The sequence below is a fragment of the Danio aesculapii genome, chromosome 25 (assembly GCF_903798145.1).
Source record: "Danio aesculapii chromosome 25, fDanAes4.1, whole genome shotgun sequence".
NCBI lineage: Eukaryota > Metazoa > Chordata > Actinopteri > Cypriniformes > Danionidae > Danio > Danio aesculapii.
Window position 1 is genome coordinate 16,643,033 of NC_079459.1, and position 28,000 is coordinate 16,671,032.

General features: G+C 33.7%; 2 protein-coding genes across 2 annotated transcripts; one reads left to right on the plus strand and one right to left on the minus strand.

Moving 5' to 3' along the window:
- Positions 1–619: 619 nt before the first annotated feature.
- On the minus strand, positions 620–14,393 carry fbxl13 (F-box and leucine-rich repeat protein 13). Its single transcript, XM_056452433.1, has 20 exons — positions 14,319–14,393; positions 14,016–14,119; positions 13,812–13,899; positions 13,654–13,721; positions 13,407–13,561; positions 10,969–11,078; positions 10,791–10,889; positions 10,617–10,712; positions 8,859–9,131; positions 8,672–8,772; positions 8,459–8,591; positions 8,130–8,228; positions 5,459–5,579; positions 5,213–5,375; positions 4,475–4,594; positions 3,980–4,106; positions 3,776–3,859; positions 3,541–3,675; positions 901–1,064; positions 620–788 (listed from the first exon to the last, which is right to left on the minus strand). The coding sequence occupies exons 1-20, from the start codon at positions 14,391–14,393 to the stop codon at positions 701–703; spliced, it is 2,403 nt and encodes an 800-aa protein (XP_056308408.1). The 3' UTR covers positions 620–700.
- Positions 14,394–15,201: 808 nt separating this feature from the next.
- Positions 15,202–27,698, plus strand: armc10 (armadillo repeat containing 10). Its single transcript, XM_056451422.1, has 7 exons — positions 15,202–15,549; positions 16,272–16,417; positions 16,537–16,671; positions 18,620–18,796; positions 20,332–20,403; positions 23,385–23,687; positions 27,132–27,698. Exons 1-6 carry the CDS (start codon positions 15,285–15,287, stop codon positions 23,634–23,636), a joined length of 1,047 nt encoding a protein of 348 aa, XP_056307397.1. The 5' UTR covers positions 15,202–15,284; the 3' UTR covers positions 23,637–23,687; positions 27,132–27,698.
- Positions 27,699–28,000: the final 302 nt, after the last annotated feature.

The window sequence follows — 28,000 nt, forward strand, 5'->3', positions numbered from 1 at the left end:
TAGCACTACAAACTCTCAGCTAATTCAAAATGGAGACAGATGATGCTACGCTAAAAATGCTAGGTTCGATGAAGTTAACTTAATCATTACAAATGTAAGTGGATTGAACATAAAATGATAATGCTTTAAAATAGTAGTCCATTAGTTAATGCTAGTTAATGTATTTACTAACATGAACAAACAATTAGTAATACATTTATAATATTTTTGTTAACTTTAGCTAAGGTTGTTTAAGTAACGTAAATAACACTAGTTCTTTTTACTTCATGTTAACTCATGGTGGATGATTGGATGTTAATAATGCATTTGTAAATGTTGAACTTTTAATAAAAGCTTTACAAGATTATTCATAATGTTAGTAAATACCCATTATTACTAACAGACCATTATTCAAAAGTAGTACCCATAAAACAATTAAACTGTCCCCCAAAAAAACTTATGAATAGTCTATTCAACTCATTTAATAAGTAGTTTTAAAAGCAGTAAAAGTAATTTTTAAAGTGTGCATCAGAGTTTGTTTGACTTTTATTAATCATTTTAACCATTTTTCAACAAGTCCAAAACCACCTCAAGCAAATGTAAAAACGTTTAGGATTTTTAAAAATATATATATTTGGCATTTCTATCAGTCGTTTTCAAGTGATACTTCAAAATGTGCATCAACACAGGGTGAAGGAAACTCAGCTTGTGTTTCTCCAGTCTAGCTGTCATTAATCCAGAATGTAGGCCCGTCATCATTACTGTGTTTCCAGCGTTGGACACGGTGGTGGAGCTTCAGAGCAGCCTGTCTGAGGTTACAAGTCAACATTATAAACAGTAATGCATCTGAAACTGTTGTGTTGATGTATTTGTGTTGGCACTAATTAGCTCTTATCATTACTGATTGAGATGAAATCCCACCTGGAGATGTTCCTGCAGTAAAGCATGTTGATGGAGCGCAGATGCAAACAGCTGCACTGAAGAAAGCAGACTGTGTGGTCGGTCAAGAGAGAACAACCACTCACATCCAGTTCCCTCAGGAAATGACCAGCTCTGGTTAGATACTTCACTGCTGCATCGGTCATCTGGCAGAGGAAAACATAACCTCAGCTAATATACTGTATAATGTACAGGTCCAAATATCTAAGGAACCAGATCTGTTTTGTAATTAAATTATTTTATTATATACATATATACGGTTGAGTGTAAAATGATTAGCCCTCCTAAATGTTTCAAATATTTTCACACTATTTCTGATTTGTTTTCTCATTATTTTGGCTCATTTGTTTGATTGGAATAAAAGCTGTTTTATTTTATTTTATTTTTTACAATTTTAGGATCATTATTATCATCAGCCGCCTAAAGAAATCTAGATATTTTTTGATTGGCAATAAAACAAACCAGTGTTATCCAATGACTTTCCTATAAATAACTTAACTTACCTAGTTAACCTATTAACCTATAGTTAAGCTTTTAAATTGCACTTTAAGCTAAATATTATCTTGCAAAATAACCAGTAAAATATTATGTATCATCCTCAATGCAAAGACAAAATAAAAAAAAAATGTTATGAATTAGTTATTATAGCTGTTATGTTTAAAAATGTGCTGAAAACAATCTCCTTTAAATGACACTTGGGAAATATTTTTAAAAGAATTAAAGTTTCACAGACTAATTTTGTCTTCAACTGTACTGTCAGAAAAATCCTAAACTTAAACTTCAATTTAGAAATTTTATTAAAAAAAATTATAAAATGTATTATCTGGTCATAAAAAGATATATAAAATGTCTGCTAGTGTGAGGGGGGACAACCTGTCAAAATGAGATTGACGAATAAACATTCTGAGATGTAGCCCTATATACATTTCTGGAAATCGTGAATTATGTAACCAGAAATACGTATTTCTGCATTTTGTCTTTAAAACAAACCAACCCAGGCTCATTCTGAAAACGTACCTCTGCATACATATCTGGAGATTTCCAAATATGTCCCAGGTGGTACGTTTTTGGCAGGTTTTGTTTTTGCAAATCCACCAGAGGTCGCTGTGTATGCTTTTTGAGATCTCAGATTTCTCTCCTGAGTGCCAATCGCGCCTGCTGTTTTCACGTAAACCCACCATAAGCCACGATTGACTGACCCACCCTCCTCCTTCCCTAATCAATAGTGTTTTCAAAAGCACAGATTGACCCACCCACTTCCCTAAACTCAACTGACAGTTTTAAAAAGCAATGCAGAAAAAGAAAAACCCTTGCCTGATTTTTGACTCGTTTTCATATTTTAAAAAACCCTGTTATTTACTTGTTTATTTTATTTTTTGGCTTCTGTTTTATTCTTACCTGCTTTCTGGAACCGTTCTTCACTAGACTCGAATCCCATCATTGTGGTCAACTCCTCGCTGCATCTCAAGTCCATCGACATATGTGACGAGCCACTTGACAAACTGGTAACAGCGAAGCTGTTCATACGGAGGTAAGTGGTCAGCTGGTAAGCGCAAAAAGGAACGGTATTATACAGCCCCGTAGCTTTAATTTAAAGATGAAATGCAGCCATACGTACCTCTGGCAACATAATTCATGTTCTCCAGAAACTTATGTAGGTCAACGTTTTCAGAATGAGCCTATGTTGAAATGAACGCTATGGACAATGTCAGATTTTTCTGTGCTTACCAGCTGACTGTTTACCTCTGTATGGACGGCTTTCTCACTCTCACCAGTTTGTCGAGTGGCTCATCATGTACGTCGGTGGACTTGAGATGCAGAGTGGAGTTGACCACGACGACAGCGTTTGAGTCCAACAAAGAACAGTTCCAGAAAGCCAAAAAATAAACAAGCAAACAACATGGCGAGACTGTAGTAAAATCTAAAAATGTGGCACAAATCAGGTGAGGGCTTTTCTTTTTCTGGATTGCTTTTGAAAATGCTGTCGGTTGGGTTTAGGGAATTTGGTGTTCTCTGGTCAATCTGCTTTTGAAAACACTATTGGTTGGGTTTAGAGAAGGAGGAGGGTGGGTCAGTCGATCACTCAGTCAGTCAGTCGATAGCGGTAGATTTACGAGAGAACAATAGGCTCAAATGGCACTCACAAGAGAAATTTGAGATCTTAAAAAGCATACACAACGACCTCTAGTGGATTCGCGAAAACAAAAACTGCAATAAAATCATAGCTCCTGGGACATATTTGGTGCTCTTCAGAAATGTATACAGGGGTAGGTTTTCAGAATGAGCCTAGGTTGAATAATCCAATTAATTTCAGAGGAACAAAATAAAGAGGATTCTACATCAGAAGAGGCTATGCTCATTTAATTTTAAAGTTGACTTTAACAATTAATTTCTAACAAAGCTAGTTTGTGCACATTTTATTTAGTTTCAGAAATAAAGGTGTGAGAACTGTTATTTTGGTGGTACCTTTACAAAAGTTACACATTTACAAAGGGTCCATATTAGTACCTCAAAAAAACATTAGTACCTAAAAAATACAAAAGATTACCACTTGAAATTCAGGGACAGCTCTCATACCTTTATTTCAGAGATAGTTTTAGAATGGCTGAATTAAATAAGTACTTTGGGGCATCCAGCTATTTTGACAGTGGCGATGGTTCTGCAGAAGAAGGAAAGGGCTTTAATCGCTCGGTCAGACAGACGCACACACTGACACACATCCAAAAGCTCCAGACGCTGACATAGCCGGCAAAACATCTGCACAAACACCAGAATACATCACAAAGAATATGTTGAAATTCAAATGCAAGGCATATCAAAACATTAATGCACTGAAGTGATCAAATATGAGACAAACCTTTATTCCAATATCTGTAATGAAAACACACTCGGCTGCGGTCAGTTTTCTCAGACTGGGGTTTGCTCCCAGAGTTGCTAGTCCCTGTGGGAAAAAAATGCATTTTTAATTTAATACAATACAATGCAATGCAATTCAATGTAATGTAATGTAATGCAATAACTAGCTATAAAGGTATTATAAGAGTAAAGAGTTTAAATTTACTTTGTCATGTATTTTGCAGCCAGAGATGTCCAGAGAGATGAGAGAAGAACATTTGTCCAGACACTCGAACCCATTGTCTGTCAGGTTTTCGCAGAAACACAAGGCTAGGTTGGTCAGACTGATGCATCTGTAAATGAATATTTTGTTTAGGCAGTCACTGCATGTAAAGGATTTGGTAACACTTTAGTTTTGGTCACAATTCATGCTAATAACTGGCTTATTACCTGCCTAAATTAGGATATTAACTGTTCATTAGTTATAAAGTGAGCTTATTCTGCATCCCTAATGCAAACCTTAACCCAACTTCAACCTTACAAACTGTTAACAAGCAGCTAATTAGTAGTTTAGTAAGGTAGAAGTTGGGTTAAGGTTTGAATTAATGGTTAGTTTGGTTAAGGGTCATTGAATGGTTTAGTAATCCCGTGAATTATGACCTAAACTAAAGTGTTAACAATGAATTTGGTGTAAAAGTGTATAAGTGTTAAATGTTTTCACTTCTGAGTTATTCTCCTCAGGGACAGATCAGTAATCTTTAGGCAGTAGGAAAGATCAAGCTCTCGCAGTTGACCGGCAGACGGTCCTTCAGTGATGTAATGGAGGCCCATATCAGTCACCCTGGATCAGGTACAAAATTGGATCCCACTTTATATAAGGTGGCCTTAACTAATATGTACTTTCACTGAAATTAATCATTTATTTCAATGCACTTATTGTGTAAATACATGTTTTTACGTTGTACTTATGATTGATTAAATACCTGTATGTAATTACATCTGTAATTAATTTCTGTATTACATTTGAAATGACACTATTGGCCATCCTTTACACCTTAACCCACCCTTAAACCCGTACAAAACCCAAATCCCATCTCAAGAGCACCATAAGTGTTGTGCAATACATTATAAACACAGTAAGTATTGTATTCAAACCAAATATACAAACCATAAATTAACTATATTAAATTAATAAAATTACTAATGATATCTCTGAAACTTATACTTTTTTTTCAGAAGACTTAAGAAATCTGTATTTGGTGGACTAGACCTGACAATCACAACAAATTATATGAAAAAATTTATGAATTAATTAATTCTAACCATGTATTTTTTAATAATAATATATAAATATGGTCTTAATTACATTATTTTCTGTATAAAATATGTTACTAGATAATTGTATATAATAAATACATAGAAAAAGCATTAGCATATGTTCTAGCCTGTGTTCTCTTACTTAAAACAGCCAGAGATATTTAAGTTACAAAGTTTTGTCAGATTTCCTAAAGTCTTGAAGCAGGCATCAGTCACTCGAGGACAGCAGGACAGATGGAGCTCAGAGAGTTTCCGACAGCTCCGGCACAGAGCCTTCACACTGCTGTCTGTGATTACATCATTACCTGAAATGCAGAACAGAATATTTACATCCTCTGTGATTTGTCTTTCTGCCTATGCCACATTATTGGAGCAAACAAATGCAAACCTTCGATTAGGATCTTGGTGAGGTCGATCACTTCAGCGACAGCTTTGAATGCCGCATCAGACAAATTTGTTGAGTCCAGTAAAGAAATCCCAGTCAGCATACGACATCTAGACACTAAGACCTGTAACAAAGTAACACCTTTCATAAATCAATTAATAATTAATATTCAGTTCAAATTCATTAACTAGATTTTCATATCCATCATTTTCTACATATTATGGTTTGCACTTCCAGTTTGGAAAAACATCAGTTTAAAAGAACTTAAACCAAACACATTAAATAATATGCGACACAGGCTCATTGTGAAAACGTAGCCCTGCGGACATTTCTGGAGACAGCGAATTACGTAGGTGGAGGTACGTATGGCTGCATTTCATTTTTTTAAACGAACGCTACGGGGCAGTGTGACGCCGTTCCTTTTCACGCTTACCAGCAGACCGACGGCTTACCTCCATATGGACGGCATGCTGGCAGCAACCAGTTTGTCCCGTTAGCGCGCCACGTACGTCGGCGGATTTGAGTTGCAGAAAGGAATTGACCACGAAGACGGGGGTTCGAGTCTGGTGAAGTTCCAGAAAGCAGGTAAGACAAAAACAAAATCCAAAATATAAAACAAACAAGTGAATAGCAGGGTGAGAATGTGGTAAAATGTGGTAAAAGAAAAAATCAGACGAGGGCTTTTATTTTTTTGGATTGCTTTTGAAACATGTTGGTTGGGTTTAAGGAAGTGGGTGGGCGGGTCAATCGATAAAATTGGTTGGGTTTAATGAAGGGGGAGGGTGGGTCTGCCGATCGTTCTCCAATAATATCCAACTGCAGAACCGCAGAACCACGTTTCAGGCACACACGATTTAGGCAAACCATATATGGTAACTTAACTCCTTAGCATTATCGCCACTATTGAATTTCACAAATATGACTTCCCATTTCAGTTATTATTATTATATTGTAACGATCATTTTAACATCTCTGCAGTTTCTGAACTCAAATTATGTAAATAAAAATAATTGGTTAAAGACACTTATGACTTTATTTATGTGTCCACATACACGAAGAAAACCGTCAGACCGTCTAATTGTAGGATTAAGTGCAATGAACTAATTTTAGGATCTTAATATTATCATACTTAGTTAAACAACTATGATATTGTAAAATATGAAAAGCAAACAGTAATGTGTCACATTAAAATGAATTACTATAGTTAATCATTTAAACAATACATAATATAGTCAGGGATGTAGTGGACATTTTAAAAGAGGGAGGGGGTGGGGGGGATACAGTTGTATGAAATCCAATGGTTTACATTCTTAATCACCTGTTTCTAAATGGTCTGTCTCTAAAAGTGCGGGGGACGTATTCCTCTTGTCCCCCCTCCCCCGTTGCTACGCCCCTGCATATAGTTATAAACTGATTATCTGATTATAAACTACGATCTTTTACTAAACTGTCACAGCTGTTACATATATATAAATTTACTTATTATTATTTTGAAATTAATTATTAACAGTTAATTTGTTTCTATTGCAAAATTTTGGTTTAAAAACAATATATTGCTTACTATAAATTACTACAGTATTTAATGTGGGAAATCATTAATTAAAAAGTTATTAGAAAATTAAGCAAATACACAATATTAAATCGCTTGAGTAAAATATTAATATAGTGTTATACATTTATTACATGTAAAAAGATTTTTAATACATATAAAATGTATTATTGCCTATATTAACTTGCTATTATTTCCTTGATTATAAATGAATCCATTATAAAAATTAAACCTGTCCAATTTAGATCTTTCAGCAAGGCCAGCAAACGAGTATCTGCTATTGACTCTGTCAGACAATAATGACTGATCATCTATGATGACTGATAGAAAACTGTCTGTTCGGTCTATTATAATTGAATTGCGATCGGAAACGTTCCCCCCATTCGCCCGTCTCGATCGTAATATTTGTGAAATAAAGTAAACGCTATTGTTTATTGTGTACAATAATTATTAACCATATATATATATATCAAAATATGTCGATGACGATATCCAAGAAGACGTTAATAACATTAACATCCACCGTAACCATATATGGTTTGCCTAGATTGTGTGTGCCTAAAACGTGTGTGGTTCTGCGGGCCTGCAGCTGGAAATATCTCACTCGCGAGGGAAATTTGAGATCTCGAAAAGCGCACACAGCGACCTCTGGCGGATTCTCGAAAACAAAACGGCAGAAAAACGTAAAATCCATATTCTTATAGGTACATCCACATATAAAAAAATTTTACTCTTGGTTTTTTAATGTGAAATTAATAGTAGCACAAGAATATTTGAGGCAAAAGCTTATTTAGGATCACTGAGTTGAATTTTTTCATATTATTTGTCTTAAACCACTAAAAAATATCCGTTATTATACTGGTGTCTACTTCATAATTCACAGGTGTTTTACAAATTTTGTAATGTTTATGAATTTCATTATGGACCTTGATCTTTGTTCTGTCAGTGTGCTATTTGTGTTTGCATTGTGAGGCTTTGCAGAACAATATTAATTTATGTTTCTGTTGTGAAGCTTTGTAATGTGTCAAACCGATTGAGATGTTTTCATAATTTGGGGGTATTTTTTTTGTGTCTTCTTAAGTTGCAGCGCGTTAAGCTTTCTCGGCCACCATAAATAACACTTACCTGCACACAGATGTCAGTTAAGGTGGGCAGATCATTCAACACAATCTGTTGAAGTGAGTTGCAAGTCTCTGCAATACATGTAAATCCATCCACAGTTATCTAAGAGTACAAAATGAAAACTGTATTTGATCACTCTGGGGTAAAGTCTAATTTTAAGTACCTTTATTATAAATCATGTAGCAGTAAATTAAATATATTGGACATTTGCATCATATAACCAATAACTAATAGAAAGCCTGAGATACTTGTTTTAAATGATACAGTAGATCAAAGGATAGCTGGCCTGGAGAAATTGCACATATATTAATTTTTTGCAAGTCAACACTAACCTGGGAGCAACCAGAGAGGTTAAGATGGCGGAGTCTGCGACAACCCGTCCCTGTGGTCAGATACTGTAGGCCTTTATCAGAGAAATGAACGCAATATGCCAGATTCAGAGACCGCAGCATCACACAGCATCTACTAAAAACATTCAGTACATAAAAAACTTTAGTCATTGTTGAGTACAGTCTGAAGATCTGAGAAACATAAGGCTTTTGTACCTTCCCAGGACTTTTATTGTGGCGTTGGCAATGTGAGTGCAGGCCAGATTAAGACCGAGGAGAGACTGACACCCCTCTAAAATCATCTTCATATTTTCATCCTGTCGGTGTGTTTTCAAACAAAACATGCTAGTTTTGAAGAGCCGGAAATTTAAACAGCATCAAATTATTAAGATTATGTACTTGCATTAACAGTTGGACATTCACTGAGATCCAGTTCTTGAAGATTCCTGCATTGACCTTTGAAAATAAAAGTATTCAGTATATTTATAAGGTTAACAAAGCAAAAAATGAATGTAGCTAGGCAAATGAAGGTAAATGTACTGATGCGTCTGAAACTTAGTCTTTGCACCATGCTGCAACCACACAGGTTTACAGAGATCACATAAACACGGTGAAGCCGCAGGATTCTCTCCACCATCTGATCTGTGATCCAGCTGCTCTCTGGAGAGAAATCAATCTGTGGAAATACATCTTACAGGTTACACTGTACATGCAGCCTTTAGCACACTTAGCAGGCACCTTCATGTCAAAACGACATAAACAACGTTTAAAAAACACACCAAAACTGCAAACGCATCCATTTGACATCAACACACTGATGATTACACTGGATTTTGTATCCCTACAATGCACATAGAGTAAAGTACCGTATTGTCAAAACATCATCAAATTGACATCTTATATTGGCATAAAAAACACGTCAAAAATTAATTACAGAATAGCTTTTGATTCTTCTTCTCCCTCTTCTTCTGAGACCACATTTATAAAAGTCTGGTCTTCCTAAAGTATTCCTAAAGCTTGAAGCCTGAACTACCAAACTCACATCAGACACTCATTCTTATCAGCATTTTATGCAATATAACTTCTAAATTATCTTCAAAATAAAGAAATCCAGACTTTCATTGCCAGGCTTTAACTACTTGCAAACTAGCAAAGCCTATCAACTAGCATACAACATGCTAACCATGCAAGAAACATGCTTGCATTGTTAATTCTGGATAACACTGGTAATTATGCTGGAGACAAGTTGTTTGCTATCAATTTTATGCTAGAAATTCATTTGTGCTAACATTATAGTAGAATTTACATTAGCAGTTAGCTTTGTTAGAAGCATGTTAAATGCAAATTCATAAATAAAGCATATAACATACTAATACTTTTTATTCATATTAGAAAGATGGTAATTTAAATTAGAAACATGCTAGCAACATGCTAATTGCTAGCAACATGATATGCCAGTTCATGTTAGAAACATAAATTTGAAATAGAAACGTGTTAGAAACATGCAGAGTTTTGTTTGAAATATGCGAGCAACATGCTAATTCATGTTAGATGCATACAAACTAAAGTCTAGCAAGCAACATACAGTAATACCACTTGCTATAAAAACATACTAACAACATGCTAAATCATGTTGCAAACATACTAATTCATGTTAACAATTTTTCTAACATCTAACAACATAATAGTTTATAAATCTTTGTCAAGCCAACATTAAATTTTACCACAAAACTTTCCTCATTTTAATTTCCAATTGATATTATATTTTCTGTCCATGAGGTCAATGGGAGCCAAATCATATTTGCTTTTACCTCAATTCCACATGAGAAAGTAATTAAAATTTGGAACAACATGAGGGTGATGTTAAAGCATTACTAACATTTCATTGGTTTTGCCTTGTATTGAATTAGCAGCTTATGTTTTCATGCAGTGTCACAATGAAACAACACTTTCAATTGCAAGTACACAATATGCTTACAAAATTAATACATTAAAACATTAATATAACATCATGTGTTTGAAAAAAAGGGCAAATATGTAGATTTTCCTTTATACTTTTACTATATTCTAAAAGATTTGATGTATACAAATATTAAACATGCACTTCTTAATTCAAAAGGGAAAAGCCAAATTTGACCGTTTTTAAGTGAGCTGCACTAACCTCAGTCCACAGTGAACTGATCTGAGTGATCGCTTTCCATGATTGACAAACCTGAGCACATTTCAGCAGGTCACGCACACCCAGACTTTGGAAGATCTGCACCAAACGGTTCATTTCAATCACAGCTGATTAAAGTTTTTGCCAGTTATTTAACAGTATGTGGTCAAATGATACCTTGAGATACAGCCTGTTGGGCAGCAGTGACAGTTTGTCCTGTCCATCACCCTGTGGTATGTCCAAGTTCTGGCTTTCCTTCATATCTCTCTCTAGTTTCTGAACAGACATGTATAATAGCTGAATACCTCATGAATTAAATGCATTTGGATTTAGCTGATTGTTTTTATAATTGTACCTTAAAGTATTCCTTTGTTCTCTTAGCATCCTGCACAACATGATGCCAAGCCGTGATGATTTTTCTGCAGTGAACAGACTCTTGCACCTTCTGTAGTTTCCTCTCTGCATCTGGATAAAATAAGTAATGCCTTGTTACATGATATATAGAGAGAACAAAAATATTAACAACACACTCAATTTATATGGTAACATGCAAACAATTTATATGGGCAGAATTTAAACAAGCAAATTACATTTAGTAATGTTCAGCTTAATTTGTTTGCTTAAATTCAGCCCATATAAATTGTTTAAAACGAGTACCCTTAAAACAATTTAGTAAATCCAATTAATATTGTTTTTCAGTGTTACTAACTTTACTGTAACAGATATTACAAATGACTCCACTTATACAATGGCTACTCAAGACATTGTTCTGATTGTATTTCAAGATATGTGTTCGTCTTTTGACACTAGATTTTGGATTTCACTCCAGGTCTCTGTTGCTACCTTATTTGTAACATGTACTGTGAGTTTAAATTTACTTAAAAAATTTCTGAAGGCCTGAAATGGATAGTTCACCAAAACAAAAAAGAAAAATTTACCATTATTTATTCATCCTCCACAAAGGAAGATATGCTGAAAAAAAGCTGCCCTTGACTTCCGTAATATTTTAGTTAGCTAATTTTGCCTTGTGTTGAATCCATTTATTTATATTATTTCAGGATTTTTATTTTATTTTTTAATCATGTTTAGTAATATAATTTGTGCGGAAAAACTAAATTATCCCATGATGCTGTGCAGAAAATCAATCAGAGAGTTGTATTGAGAAACCCATGACAAAAAAATTGAGAAATGCTATAATTCTTTAACTTATTTAAGTTGTTAGGACACAGTGTTGTACCTTGAGGTCTTTTTATGGTTTTATGCTTTCTGAGTCTGAGTGAAATCAAAATTTACAATGCTTGTTTTGCATATCACACATTGTAATTCTTTGGGTAAACAATTAATCCACTGAAAAAAGTTTGTTTTGGTAATCATGTTGAGCTTTGAGTGTGTAGCTTAATCATTAGACAGACCGAATAGTTTTTAGCAGTGCCATTTTATTTCTGACTTTCACATGCTCTTTCTGTACAGGATGAACATGATTCAATTCAATTCAATTCAATTCAATTCACCTTTATTTGTATAGCGCTTTTACAATGTAGATTGTGTCAAAGCAGCTTCAGATGAAAGATCATAGTAAATTGAATCCGTGTCAGTTCAGTTTGTAGTGTTTAAGTTCAGTTCAGTTTAGCTCAGTTCAGTGTGGTTTAATAATCACTACTGAGAGTTCAAACACTGAAGAGCAAATCCATCAATGCGCAGCTCTACAGATCCCGAACCATGCAAGCCAGTGGCAACAGCGGAGAGGGAAAAAACTTCACATGAGATGGTAACACTTCCTTATAAAAAACAGTATGGAGACAAAAAGCATGTAAAAAAAAACATGACGTCATCACTACAGTATCATGACATACTGAAATGAAATTATAAAACCTACAGTGATTATATTAATACAATGAGTGCCAGTACTTTAACAAATCTTCAATCCAAATCTGAGTATTTGCTTCAATTTTTGGATGGGCGGTCCTTCTCTGTGATGTCAGATTGACGGCTTCAGCCACAACATCCTGAATCATTCCCCTCTACCATTAGTTTGCTAAGAGGGAATGATGCGCAAAAAAAGCACTGCCCCTACTCAGTATATTTAGTTTCAATTGGAAGTACATCAACACACTGAAATAAAAGTCTCAGAAACCTCCAGTTTATGCTGATCTTTTTAGTTTGTAAAGACTTTTTTGAAAATTACCTCAACATCTCAGTCCCACTGATTCACAATTTTCAGCCAATAATAATCAAGCTTTCAAAGGCACAGTAGGTCATTTTCGCAGCTCTAGAGGGTGTCCATTCACAACAAACAAAGGCATAGTTTTATGATGTTGTGTGAAATGAGTGTGGAATTATGCAAGTTCTCACAAATCAAGGGTCTATGATGTCATTTGAACATTAAACAAAACGTTTGGCATAATATAAGTACATAAGTCAACAAAATATATAATAGTGTTCTAAGAATCAAACATGTTGTGCTTTTAGTGGCCCTATAGTATAATGATCAGTTCCTGCAGGCAGTAACAGTTACATGTAATCTGGATTACTTAATCATATTCCAAAAATTACTTGCAATTGGATGAAATCATATTTTAAAATGCTCGTAACTAGAATTCTGATTTCTTTTTACGGATTACATGATTATTGTACTTGTAAGTTTCCTGAGAATAATGTCACACCTTACAATGTTCATCAATCAGAATCAAGCATCCAACAGCCCCATAATATAACTAAATTTGTGGAATTTCTAAAATGTTTAAATTATTTCCAATTACATCTGTTGTATTATAGACCATGAAAGCTTAATACCTTTCCATCGCTGTTTCTGAAACTGAACCCATGCTGTCCACTTTATGAAAGCCAGTTTTATCCTTCTCTGTGTGTGATATATCTCTGCCTCCTCCATTCTCTCAAGGAGCCGGGCAGCCTTCATCTTCTTCTGCCAGATGTAACTCTTCCAACCCCTTTAATACAAAAAGGCAAGATATTAATGCAGTTGACTTTTAAATATAACATTTCGTACTTTTACGAAAGTACTTTTACATTTCGTACTCACGTGAAACACATTTTAGTCAGGTTGGTGTGGTAACAAGTGTAAGCTTTCTCCAGCAAATGTGACAGATTCTATGAGGGAGGAAAATGAATAAATGAGTTTATGCTCATGAACATTCACTCTAAATAAAAAAAAAATACATACAGTAAAGAGAGTTTTACCAGGCTGTCTTCTGGATATCCAAAAATATAATTCACAATGCCTCCTGCCAGTGAGGAGATTTGTTTGTCTTTGTCAATAAAAGTGTGCCTGAAATATATATATAAAAACATGTTTAGGGCTATTAACTTGAACTTGATTTTACAATAAAAAGGCATGCTTTATGTATAATTTAATGAAACAAATATTTAAAGAAGCCAACATACCAGACAATCTCAAAATCTTGATCCTGTAGGATTGATAGTATTTTTTCCTCTATAAAGTGTAAAGGATCTTCAGGACAAGAGATACATAAGCCAGCAAGTAAAGCCTGGATAAAATGAAATAATAATAATAATAATAACAACAACAACAACTTCCAACCAAAATACAATACAATTTTTCAATATTTTAAAAATACATTAAAATATGAATTTTTCTTTACAAAATGTTTAGATTTGTTTTTCAAATGTAAATAACAATAGTTACAACTTAAAATAAAATAATTTTAAAAACAAAATGTATATCACCTTGTAAATCTGAGGAAGTGAATGTTTAATAATGTAGTCTCTAAAAATCGGATCTGAATCCTGCAAAAATGCCATCATAAAAGCGGTGATAGAGTAGTCACTGCAATGGTAGATGATTTCCTGCTGTCAGTGTAACAATAACCTGAGACACTTTTGTTAATATTTACCTTTCATGTTTCTTGGTTACCTGAACAATTGGTTGGTCAGATGAAAAAACCCTACAGGTAAACTACAATAAACACAGCTCATAGATTTATATACTTTTTTAAAGAAAGGAAGAAGAAAAATGTTAATGTTGTAGTTGCTTTATTTTTTCCAAAGCACTCTGACATTTGACAGACAGACTGATAGACAGACAGATAGATAGACAGACAGACAGACAGACAGACAGACAGACAGACAGTTAGATAGATAGATAGATAGATAGATAGATAGATAGATAGATAGATAGATAGATAGATAGATAGATAGATAGATAGATAGATAGATAGATAGATATCCCCTATATAGAAAAGACATATATAACATTCATGTAGGTCTATATACATTTTTATTTCAGCACTGCATTTATGATTTATGTATGGTATTATTATTAATAAAAAATTTATTATAATAATGATTGAATGTTGTATAATTATATATATTTTTTTATATATGAATGACTTCCAGTCACAATCCAGTACTGGGAAACACCCATGCACTCAAGTACTATTAATACTTCAAATACAATTTTAAAGTAAAAGATATCAAATGGACAGTACAATAACATAACAGAGACACAAATAACACTAGTGCTTTAAAACACCGAAATCGTTTATGAACGCAACGCTTAACTCCGCGAAAGGTTTTGTTCGTCCACTTATACAGTAGGCGGCAGATGGCAGGAACCGTCAGTGTGATCAGGAACTGTGGGCATCTTTATTTGTCCTGCTGCACGAGCACAATGTGTTTACAGTTTCTGCATTAATGTATGAAATCTGGGAAATGGGAGATGATAATGTCATAGCCCGTCTCGGCAGCATGAAGGCTCTGCTGGGGATTGTGGCAGGAGCCGGAGCTTCATATGGCATTTATAAACTAGTCTTTGGTCGTGCGAAAGATGGAGGAGTAAACAAAAAGAAGTCTGCGAAAATTGTAAATATTCAGCCTGGAAGTTTGATGGCCAAAGTATCTGGATTTAAAGTTGTCAGTAAAACTGATAATCTGGATCCAGCTGCCGATACTGAATCTAGTAAGTTAAGTGGCATTTTGGTTTTCGTGTTGGATATTAAAGTTAAAATGTCTATAGACGGCTCTAAAAGAGTCAAAAAGATTTCTATTTCATACATACATACATATATATATATATATATATATATATATATATATATATATATATATATATATATATATATATATATATATATAGTGAATGTTCAACTTGTCTAGCCAGTGGAGCAGATCAACAGTTTACCCTTAAGTGTACCGAGGTAAAGTGGGTTTTATATTCGCACATTCATTCATCTTGTGACACCATATAGTTTACCACACTACTTTGAATATTCGGTCTGGAGTCACTTGTAAGTATGACTTCAAAACAACATCAGCAAAATTTGATTGACTGTGAATAATGTTGCACTTTGTTAGTGATTGGCTGCTAATATAATTTTCCTATTCAGAATTATCAAAGAATACTTTAATTAAATTATATTATTAAGGCGAAAGTCACAATGTGTGAATATAAAACCAACTTTTCCTCAGTCAGTATGATATATTGCCCTTAGGCTCAGCAGCGCAACACACAAGCATCAGCATCAAGCGTTTTGACTCTAAAAGTGCAGAGAGCTGTTGACTTGCATTTTATAAATCAAAAAACAAAAATACAACAGTTTTAGCTTAAAATCTTTTTCAATGTTGTGCTAAAGAAAAAAGGGGGACCTGAGGTTTTTAACAATATTTTCTTCTTCTCATAAGGTGATATTCACTCAAAATCTGCTGCCAGCCTGGAGCCTCGGCATCTCAGTATGCTCCTCTCTCTTCTGCAGAGCAGCCCAAACCCAGAAGAGAGGAGAAAAGTGCTCGTAACATTAGGAAATTCTGCTGCCTTCACAGTAAACCAGGTCTTTTTTATTGCTTGTCTTCTGTAGATTTTGTATCCAACATACTTTTATATGTTTTTGACTCATCAATGAGTAAAATGCACTGTGCAGTTGATGCATCTTTTGCATTTCTACTTTAGGATCTTCTGCGAGAATTTGGAGGTCTTCACATTATAGCAGGTTTTCTGTCGGACCCTTCTCCTGAGATTCGTGTTCAGACTCTGAACGCTCTGAACAACTTAAGCATGAACATACGCAATCAAGAGCAGTTGAAGGTATTTTTTAGAGATGCTGTATTTTTTGTTTTTAAATCTCTGTGGATTGCTTTTGGATCCGTGTTGTTATTGTCTAAAGTCATTGAATATTATGTTTTGCTAAAATATTAATATTAAACAAACAAAAAAAAAGTAAATATATTTTTATATAATTCTCAATAACTGTATGCAGTTTTATGCTAAATTTAAATGACAAAACTAAGTTGTCACAAAATACCTTTTCAGGCATATTAGAACAATTACAAATATATATTCATTCATTCATTCATTTTCTTTTCGGCTTAGTCCCTTTATTAATCAGGCAATTTAGCTTATTTAATTCACCTATAGCGCATGTCTTTGGACTGTGGGGGAAACCGGACACCCTGGAGGAAACCTACACGAACACTGGGAGAACATGCAAACTCCAAATTGAAATGCCAACTGACCCAGCCGGGGCCCGAACCAGCAACTCTCTTGCTGTAAGGCAATCGTGCTACCCACTGTGCCACCGTGACGCCCCCCAATTTTTACAGTTGAAGTCAGAATTATTAGCCCCCCTGAATTATTACCCCCTTATTTATTTTTTCCCCAATTCTTGCTTAAAGGAGAGACAATTTTTTCAACACATTTGTAAACATTAGTTTTAATAACTCATTTATTTATCATGATCTATTTTATTTTTGCCATGATGACCGTAAATAATATTTGACTATTTTATATTTTTATTTTATTTTATATATTGATATTTTTCAAGACACTTCTATACAGCTTAAAGTGACATTTTAAGGCTTAACTAGGTTAATTTGGTTAACTAGGCAGGTTAGGGTAATTAGGCAAGTTATTGTATAATAATGGTTTGTTCTGTAGCTTAAAGAGGCTAATAATTTTGACCTTAAAAGGTTTTTTTTTTAATCTTACAGCTTTTAAAAACTGCTTTTATTATAGTCGAAATAAAGCAAATATTATAAAGAAAAAATATTATGAATATATAAAATAAATAACAAATATAAATGAAATAAAAAAATAAGAAAACAGCTGTTTAATAATCATTTTTATACTTTGTTACTATACTTCATATCACTAGGATTTACTTATTTGTCAGGAAAATGATTTTAACATTTAAAATATAATACAATTTGGTATGATCATGTACTGTATTTTTTTGTATATATTCTACAGTGTAATTGTTTTATTTGTTACACCAAATGACGATGTAACATTATTTTACCCATATTTGGCATATTTATTTTCCCCTAAAAGAGAAAATGTAATATGCGTTTAGTATGCTTTCTATGAAATCACAATTTCGTTTAATGTGGACAACAAAATGAGTAGATAATTTAATGGGTATTTAAAATAACTTGATATATAGTTTGACCTATTTATAATTTAATAAATGTATGAATACTACTATAATTGTTTTTAAATGAAATGTAATATTAACATTTACAAATCTTTTTTTTTACTTTTAAAAATAATATCAGATAAACATTCAAAAATAGACACAATTTGTTGGAACTAAATAATAAATATTAACAGAAAAAAATTATAATAATAAATAAAACTGATAAAATAAAAATGATATAATATTAATAAAACTTTATTGAAAACAACTCTTCAAAATGTTGCATTTGTAGCTAACTGAAGTAATTAAGATTATGTAGTACAATTACTGAAACTAAAACTGAAATAAAAAAATTACAGTTTTATAGATGTGTTATGACAAGCATGTAAATTAATTGTTGAAATTTAGACGAACATAGTTTTGGAATGTATGTATTGTATGCTTTGTTTGTTTGTTTGTTTGTTTATTTATTTATTACAGTAGTTAGGAACAGTTGCTGTTGTAATTGTTTTTTCTATCTCTTCCTTAAACAAAGAGACTTTTCTAAAACAACACTCTTATCACATGCATGTTTTTCTAGTTTTTTCTTATTGACGACATGTTTTTGCTCTTGCTGTTTAGATTTACGTCCCTCCGGTGATGCAGCTGATCGAAATGTCACCAGTGAACTCTGACCTTCAGCTTGCAGCTCTCCGATTACTGACTAATCTCTCAGTCACCGACAACCACCAGCATCTGATGAAGACCTCCATCACCCTCCTCCTCTCGCTGCTCGTAGTGAGCAATGAAGTCCTACAGGTGATACAGAGTAAAGTCGTGGTCTGCTCAAATATGCAATACAGTTTGGGATCAGTAAGATTTTTAATAATAAAAAACAACTATTCTGCTCACCAAGGCTGCATTTATTTCATGAAATGATCAAATTCTGTAAAATTGTGAAATATTATTACCATTAAAAAATAATAGTTTTTTTTTAATTCAATGTAATTTAAAATATAATTTGTTCTAAGGATTTGAAAGCTGAGTTTTCAGCATCATTAGGTCGTTTTCAATGCCATGTTGATCCCTCAGAATCATTCTAATGTGACCGGTTGCTGTTATGATAAATTATTATTGGTTCACAGTCATTAGTAACAATTTGTATAATTATCAGTGTTGAATTTTTTTACCTGCTTCTTTAGCAAAAACATGTAAATTTTTATGATTGTTTTCATGAAAAAATTTATAATCATAGCAAAATAACATCTATCTATTTATATATAAAGCTTTTTACATTACAAATGTCTTTACTTTTGCTCTTGAGCAATTGAATGTGTTCTTGATTAATCAAAATACATTTTAATTGTACTTTTGAATGACCGTATCACAGTTTCTGCAAAAATATATAGAAAACCAACAGTTTTAAACACTGATAATAATAATAATAATAATAATAATAATAATAATAATAATAATAATAATAATAATAAATGTTTCGTGAGTAGCAGCTCATAATATTAGAAGGATTTCTGAAGGATCATGTCACACAGAAGACTGGACAAATAATGATACTGGGCATTCAGCTTTAAATCACATAGATAATTTACATTTTGAGCTCAAATGTTTTACAATTTTTGATCAAATAACTGCAAGGTTGGTGAGGAAGAGCTTTATAAAAAACTTTTATAAAATCACACTTATCCCAAACTTTAGACATTCAAAACGATTAGCCATTTAGTGAAATTATGGTTTGGTTTTTAAATATTTTAAATAAAGTGAAGTTTAACACACCCAGGGCATTTTCACAGTATTTCCTATAATTTTCTTTTTCTTTTATGGATTTTTTATATTTTATTTAGTTTGTTTAGTTTTTAAAAAATAAAGTACAATATTAGTTGACGGTTCATTCTGCTGTGGCGACCCCTGATAAATAAAGGACTAAGCCAAAGGAAAATTAAGGAATAATTATTTATTAGCCCCTTCAAAAAATTCCTTCTACTGTCTACAAAACAAGCCACTGTTGTCCACCTAGTTATCCTAACTTGCCTGGTAAACCCAGTTAACCTAGTTAAGTCTTTAAATATCACTTTAAGCTGTATAGAAGTGTCTTGAAAAATATCTAGTAAAATATTATGTACTGTCATCATGGCGAAGACAAAAGAAATCAGTTATTAGAATTGAGTTATTAAAACTATTATGTTAAAAATGTGTTGGAAAAAAAACTTCTCTTCATTATGCAATACTTGGGAAATATTTTTAAAAGAAAAAAATTCACAGAAGGGCTAATAATTTTCACTTGAACTGTCTATTATATACACAATCAGATATACTAAACATTTAATTTGTTTCTGCAGATCCAAGTGCTGAAGATCCTGGTAAATCTTTCCTCCAATCCAGATTTGATCGATGATATTGTGCAAGCTCAGGTGAACAAACATCTTTTATGGTGTGTTTTTCTCTCATATGAACACAATATGATTATTAATAGAAATATCTATAAATATTCACATGGGTTGCTAGGTGGCCTAGTTTGCCTCATTGCCTGCTGTTGATGCCTGTATCTATTTTAAGGCACTCTGTCGCCATGATGTATTTTGGCTTTGTACAGTTTGCACATTTTTAAAGAATCAAATTGCAGTTTTTTTTTCACTGCATCCATTTTCCAACACTGTATTTTTAAATCAATGTGAATATATTTATTTTTATTGTTAAAAAAGCTTTACTTTTGCACTTCTTGCTTGTAGGGGTTCAGAATAAATTAATAAAATAAATGAAATAATGTAAAAACAATCTATGAAGGAATATAATAGTGACACAACAAATTAAAATTTCTTAATTATCATTTAATAAACCATTATTAAACTTTCTTTTTGGGGCTGCAAAATTTAGTGTATCTTGAGATTATATACTGTATATAAGTATGTCTAAAAATAAATAAATGAACAAAATAATGTACATGTGTTTATTATTTTGTAATTTTAATTATTACTAAATAATACAATTAAACATTAGGAAATATGCATTTTGTAATAATAGGCTATATGCACACTGACTTTTAATTTTCTGCCGATTTTCAGCCATTTCCATTAGAAAATTGTGACGTGTTAGATCTGATTTCTTTAAAAATCAGCGATCTTCACTGCCTGTTAGATATATGATATGAAGTGGGTCTTAGATCAGACAAGAGGCACTGCATTAAATTCCATTTCCCCCGCCATGTCTTTAAAATATGACAGTTTATTTTACCCCAATATTTCCAGTGGAATTTCGGCACTAGCCTGTTGCTACCGACGGCGCTAGTAGTTACAATGGTCTTTCATCTAGTTTTACGCTTGAACAACTAAATGAATGCTTAAGTCTTTTTAACTGAATGTATTATGATGACATTACAACATCGATGCTGCAAAAACAAACCTTGTGAAATTGAAAATAGTTACATTAAGCTTTCACCAGAAGTTTATCGTTGGCTTTAAAACTCTAGCTGTGCATAGAGCCCATTAAGAGGTTAAACCATTATGTTAACTTTTATTTTGGTATTGCGTGATTTGGGGGTAGATTTGAATTGAAATTTTCTTTTATAAATAATAATTACATTTTTTTATTATAAAAAAAATGTAATTAAATTATGCTTTTGGTTTGCTTTTCTCTTGCTTTTTAAGTAAATAAATAATAAGTAATATCCTTATAAATATATTATATTGTTTTATGATTCTAATTATTAGTTAATAAAAGTAATATTAAGTATATTAGTAAATAAAATATTAATATTGTAAATAATAAAATTGCAATATTGTACAATTTTAATGAAATATTAAGGGGAAATAATTGTCATAAAAAAAAATTTATAAAGTTTTATTTTACTGGAAAATGTATATATATTATGTGATTTATTAAATTAATTCACAATCTTTTATTGTCATGCTAAACTGTCTCAATTTTGGTTTTTATTTTGATCGATTTTTCAGCAATAATTTAATTCTTCTTTTAATTTTAAAATCTGTTCTATAAAGTACTTATGGAAAATCATCATAGTCTTACTCCTTTGAAATGATTACAGCATTTGTCATACAGCCCGAAATCAAATCACATTCCAAATAACTTTCCCAGCCTTTGGAATATTTCTGTATCCTTTTCCTAATATGTGCCTTTCTACAGCTTTATCCCGAAGGTCTTTGGAAATCAGGGTGTGTAATGTGATCAACGCTATAGATTTTCATAGGGTATGATGATTTTCTATAGACAGTGTATTTTCCAAGCGGCAACCTCCCGCTCTCTCTCAGGAAGCTAATACGGAAGTAACTGAAACTGCAATTCATCGAAATTCCACTAGTCCTGGCTCCATAATAGAGCAAATTTTAATTGAGCGAACTTTTAGAATGGCCAACTTTAAAACAGAAAAAAGGGTGTTTACAGCCTGGTACAAAGAACGATTTTGGTTCATATAGCTATTATTACCCACCATGACAACTGTGAGGGGGGGTGAATTTTTTTATAACTCATCCATTTCCTTTATATTAGGTTATATTAAGTTTGCATAATTAAGGGCGTGGCCACTTGAGTGACAGCTAGGTCTCGCTGGTCGCCGTCACTTCACCTCAGCTGTTAGCGGCTGATTAGCTGCTGAACTCGGCATATACATTGTATTTTCGTTTTGTTTTATGTGGCTTTACACAGTCAGTTGCCTTTTGGAAATATTTCTTACAATTATCAGATGATATGGCATGTTGTATGCATTTAATTGTGCTCACAAACCATTCACGTGGCCTCTGTTTCCCTGGTGAGTGAAATTATATACTTATATGCCATCTCTATAAATGTATTTGTTTTATTTAAGATTATTTATCGTTTATAATGTTCTTTAGAGTTGTAAAGTACTCCAGAATCTGACAGATTGATTAGCTGTAGGCTCTAGAACAGTCATCTGAAACGCTGTCATACCGTGTTATGCCTGGATTTTATCTATAATTGAGGTGTTTAGAAGTAATTTGCGTTTTCCTCCAGTAGAAAACGTCATCAGAACAATGCTTAGTGGCTCAATGTGTTACAACAGTGTTTTTAAAAGTCTAAACACTTTATTGATATAGTGTACAACCAAACACGTGGTCAGAACACAAACGAGTCGCAGGTAATGACGTATTAAGCGTTTCTCCTACGGGAAAGTCCGTCTAAGCAAACTGCCAGCAAGTGTGTGTAGCTCCGCTCACGCTCCGCCTCTTTGCCCTTGTTTGGTATCCTCCGTTTGGTGCGATGATGTGCGAACAAAATGGCGACGGTTGGCCACGCCTACTAGTAGCTTCTTTTGGGTTCTTCAGAAACCTATGGGTGACGTCACGGATACTATGTCCATATCTTTTACAGTCTATGGTATTTTCACACACCTTTCCAATAACTTGCAAACTGTTTCCAGGCTCCAGCCTCCTTGATCGTGTTGTTTGACAGCTGCACCAACACATCAGTCCTCCTCCGCCTGCTGTTTTTTGTGGGGAACCTGCGCGCATGGAGACCTTCAGCTCAGGTGGCTGAAGCGCTGAGGAGGAGACCAGACTCTCTCTACTGTGTTTTACTGGACGGCTCCTCTCAGCTCCACCAGAAGCTGCCGCTGTTGTTCTCTCATCCAGATGAGGAGGTGAAGACGCAGGTGGCCAGACTCCTCACGTAACAAATAAAAGTTTTACCGCAGTTCTGCTGGTCTTCAATGCTAACTTAAAAGGTTAGTTCACACCAAAATGAAAAGTCTACAGTTTTCCCATCCTCATGATGTTCCAAACCAATAAGACTTTTATTTAACATTAGGATGTTTTAAATGAAATCTGAGAATATCAGTTCACCCAAAACTCACACTTCAACTGTTCATAATATCCATGTTAAACTGGCAGTTTAATTAGGGTCTCTGGAAGACAGGAGCTTGCCTTATATGATGAACAGACATTTTTGGTATTTATTAGCATAAAAATAATAATAATAATAAACATATGTTTAAATATCGCCTTTAAAAGTAGCATCTCAAGGCACTTTACAGACATAAAATATGTTGGAGTAAAAGATACATACAAGGATGAATGCAAAAAAACTAAATAAATAGGAAATAAACTATAGCCATTAAAGCTCAAAGATGCCACATGACCATCAAGAATGAATCTAGGTGTGCTACAACTTCAGCCAAATGAGCGCGATGTTTACACTGTAGATCACATGGTGTGACCAATAAATCAATGATAAATAAAGATTACGCTATATTAAAATGTGTAAGTTATTCAATAAAAAGTATTATCTAAATGGGTTATGCAGCTGAATACAGTAAAGCGTCTGTGTGGAAAAGCTTCAAAATGAACCTATGCACACAACTAATAAATAAACGATTAAAAAAGTGATGCATTAAAAATAATTGTAATCTCTTGATAAACATGATTTATTAGAGGAAGACGGTGTGAAAAGTTAAATTAGTTTTTTGAAAGTCCTATATTTTAGTCAAACTGAGGTAAATGAACCTAAAACTGCACTTTGACGCCACATGTAGCATTTATGTGGCATCGGCACCGTCTCAAGTTGGACAAAATTAGAAAACTGGCATGCACTGCTTCAGATTCGATCGGTCTGTGCGGCGCCGCATAATGAAACTAATGGTTCTTGTGGAATGTCATGTGATGCTCGAGAATGAACCTCATTGGTATTTTTGGAACTCAATTGTGTTGTGTGCAAAGTCCCTTTAGGGCAAGTCATTTCACTCGGCGGCCATCTTTGAAAAGCCTCTTGGGCAGTATGCTCGGGCATTCTGTTTGAATGGGGAAACATTAAATTCTTCAAAACTGTTTGCCAAGCTTAAGATTATATTACATATTTGCAATCTCCAATAAAATTAAACGACTGTCTCATAAGTTTCGTTTCTAAACGTTCAAGTCGAACAAAATCGACGTTTTATTAGTTTGCCTGAGCTAATGCGCATGCGCACTCAAAAGGAACAAAATCATGATAATCGCGCTGCTTATCTGAAGTAATTGAAAGCTTGGTCTTGATGGTGAATCTCCTCCAGAAATGACAGCGACTCTGTGTTTACAAGTTGTGATGTGCGTTTGACAGGATAAGCTGTACCTCACATTTGTTTCATACAGATTACATAACCGAAAAACTTTTGTTGTCAAGTGCACTTGCTTAATTTAAAAGTACAGAATTCAAGCTTTATGTGGATATATTTCTTATGTCTGTGAAGCAAGTATTCACTGAGATTCGTGTCTTTTGACCACAAAAAAACTGTCGTAAAACACACGTCTGGTCCGAGCTTCTCTCCTGGAGAAACGTCAGGCTATATCAATCAATGATTGGCTCCTGTAATAGTAGGCGGGGCTTCATTCACCATATTGACCGTTACACTTTTCCCTATTAAAAACTATACAAGTGACATGTTTTGTTTATACTATGGTCTTTGTTGTGTGACTAGAATGTACCTCATAATGTCTTGTTGTAGCTTAAATATGGCACTCAAGAATGAGCCTCATTATGTGTTTTCACACCCCATATTATCATTCTAAATAGCAATTTTATCCACAGGTAAAGTCACGTATCAAACCTTTAATTAAAAGCATGTTTTAGTTGGAGGTATGAAACTGCTCCAAAGCAGGTTTAGCACTGCATTTACGGAGTTACTGCAGGGAGTTACTGTAACTTTGTTCAGTGTGAAACAGAGCAGTGTTTGCTTGTTGATGCAGGATGCTTAGCAACAGAGACAGCCAATCAGAAATCGGGCAGCGAGGCTCATGTCATGTCAATAACGGCAAGCGTGCATCATGTAAACAGCAGTCAGCGAGAGAAAAAGAGTTTAAACCACACTCCAAAAATGACGTTGCTGTTTGTTCAAACTACTTATTTAAAGCAAATTGATTGTGTGGGGGGTGGCAGGAGGGCGGCATTTCTGTGTGGAGTTTGCATGTTCTCCCCGTATTCGCGCGGGTTTCCTCCGGGTGCTCCGGTTTCCCCCCACAAGTCCAAAGACGTGCGCTATAGGTGAATTGGGTAAGCTAAATTGTCTGTAGTGTGTGTGAATGAGTGTGTATGGATGTTTTCATAGTGAAGGGTTGCAGCTGAAAGGGCATCCGCTGTGTAAAAAATATGCTGGATAAGTTGGCGGTTCATTTTGCTGTGGCGACCCCAGATAAATAAAGGAACTAAGCCAAAAAGAATGAATGAATGATTGTGTGGAACCTAAACTAACCTAAAGCGCACATAAACTGGAGTTGTCAGTCATTTGGATTCATTCATTTGTACTTTTGTCTTTGTTTTCATTCCTTTGTGCATCTCAAAACAGCTAAAGACCTACACTCAAAACATAAAGTTTGCTGTTTGTTGAAACTACTTATTTAAAATGAGCTGAAACAACATACTTCTTAAGATTTTTGGGAGGACAACTTGATTGTTTTAAGTTCAATGTGCTTACATTTGTAAAAACTAAGAAATTAACTTAATTCCTTCATGTTGTCCTAACACAAATCGATTGTGTGAAATCCAGCATTTTTTACAGTGTACACTACATCATTTTTTATAACTGACAAAAAGATCTGGAAATGCTGTGTAAAAAGGTTGCCTCCTCTTTGTCCAAACAGCAACAGTGACAGTGGACATAAAAACGTTAACCTGGGGTTTTGGAATGGACAGTGTGAAAGGTCTGTTAATGAATACCCAGGATTATTCGTTAACTCCAGGTATAGTATGAGTGGTGTAAAACGTGATCACAGATAACCTAAGATTCAGTTTATCCAGGGTTTTGGATAAAAAAAAAAGATATATTTAAAAGGTAAAAAGCGCCATTGGTTCCTCTGGAAGTTCCACAGTTAGTTGGTTCTTGTCGAAGACATTGATTCATGTCACTTAATTTTAAGAGAACGAACCCCATTGGTAATTGTGGATGTGACACTTGAGAATTTAGTTAATTGGTTCTTGTGGAAGTTCAGAGTTTTGGGTGAACAGGCTTTCAATGGTGGAGAAAAAATTTCAGATTTGGTGCTTAGTATTTTCATTTGTGTTTCAATGATGATCAAAAGTCATATGGGTTTGAAACGACACGAGGGTGAGCAAGTGATGACGAATTTTTATGTTGAGGTGGATTAACTCTTTAAATGTCAGGGCTCGCACTAATTCTTCAGTGTTGATCCACTTGTCACAGACCATCAGTATCTCCACCGAATGTTGGAAAATGAAGAAATGACACCCTCAGGCATTTTGAGCGATATTTGTGATCACCCTAAATCTCATTCGAGAACATCTCCACTGCCAAGAGTTTACTTGCCAAAAGAATGCATCTCAAAGCTTGCAGGGATTTTCTCTGACCACACTAAGTGCTTTGGATATCCAAATTAGTAGTGGAAAGGATTAAAGTAACGTCTCTACATGACTTTAGAAATGGCTTTGGGGGGAGGGGTATGGGATAATGCAAGTCAAGTTTACCACTAAGCAAAATTTATGCAGGTATTTATGACTTAGTAAAATCCCTATTTTTACAGATTCTGTGCAAAGATTGTATTGTCATTGTTTTGTTTTGTTTTTTTATGCTCGATAATGAGATTGACATTGCTAGCAATTTATTATTTAATAATTGTTTTTCTTGTTATTAGGCAGTTATAAAATGGAGTTGCTGTTTGGCCGTTTTATAATCGCTACATTTATTTTTGAATGCTCCTGGCTTTTATGTCAGGTTTGTGAATAGCTCTTTAAAATAAATATTTACATTTTATTGATGTTTGTTTGTTGTATTTATTCACAGGAAGACAAATGTTTTTAAATATCATTTATATTCACAATATATATGCAATATATAAATATCTTATATATTGACAAGGTCAGCAATATTATTAAATATTGTGTAATATAATGAGACAGTAATTTAAAAAACTGTTTATTTTGCAGTTTAATAATTGATTCAACTTTATTTTTAAATGCTTTCTAGCAGTTTGTCAGGTTTGTTAACATATTTAAACATATTTACATAATATGTTCATCAATATGACATCAAGCTTATCATTTTAAGCGCAGACC

Excerpts from the sequence above, each read along its gene's own strand:
- fbxl13 (XM_056452433.1), bottom strand. The coding sequence starts at position 14,393 with ATGGCATTTTTGCAGGATTCAGATCCGATTTTTAGAGACTACATTATT. Across the intron at positions 8,229-8,458 it reads ACCTCTCTGGTTGCTCCCAG|ATAACTGTGGATGGATTTAC; the intron begins GTTAGTGTTGAC and ends TTGTACTCTTAG. Across the intron at positions 4,107-4,474 it reads CTGAGGAGAATAACTCAGAA|ATGCATCAGTCTGACCAACC; the intron begins GTGAAAACATTT and ends ATTCATTTACAG.
- armc10 (XM_056451422.1), top strand. The coding sequence starts at position 15,285 with ATGTATGAAATCTGGGAAATGGGAGATGATAATGTCATAGCCCGTCTC. Across the intron at positions 16,418-16,536 it reads CTGCCTTCACAGTAAACCAG|GATCTTCTGCGAGAATTTGG; the intron begins GTCTTTTTTATT and ends TTTCTACTTTAG. Across the intron at positions 16,672-18,619 it reads GCAATCAAGAGCAGTTGAAG|ATTTACGTCCCTCCGGTGAT; the intron begins GTATTTTTTAGA and ends CTTGCTGTTTAG.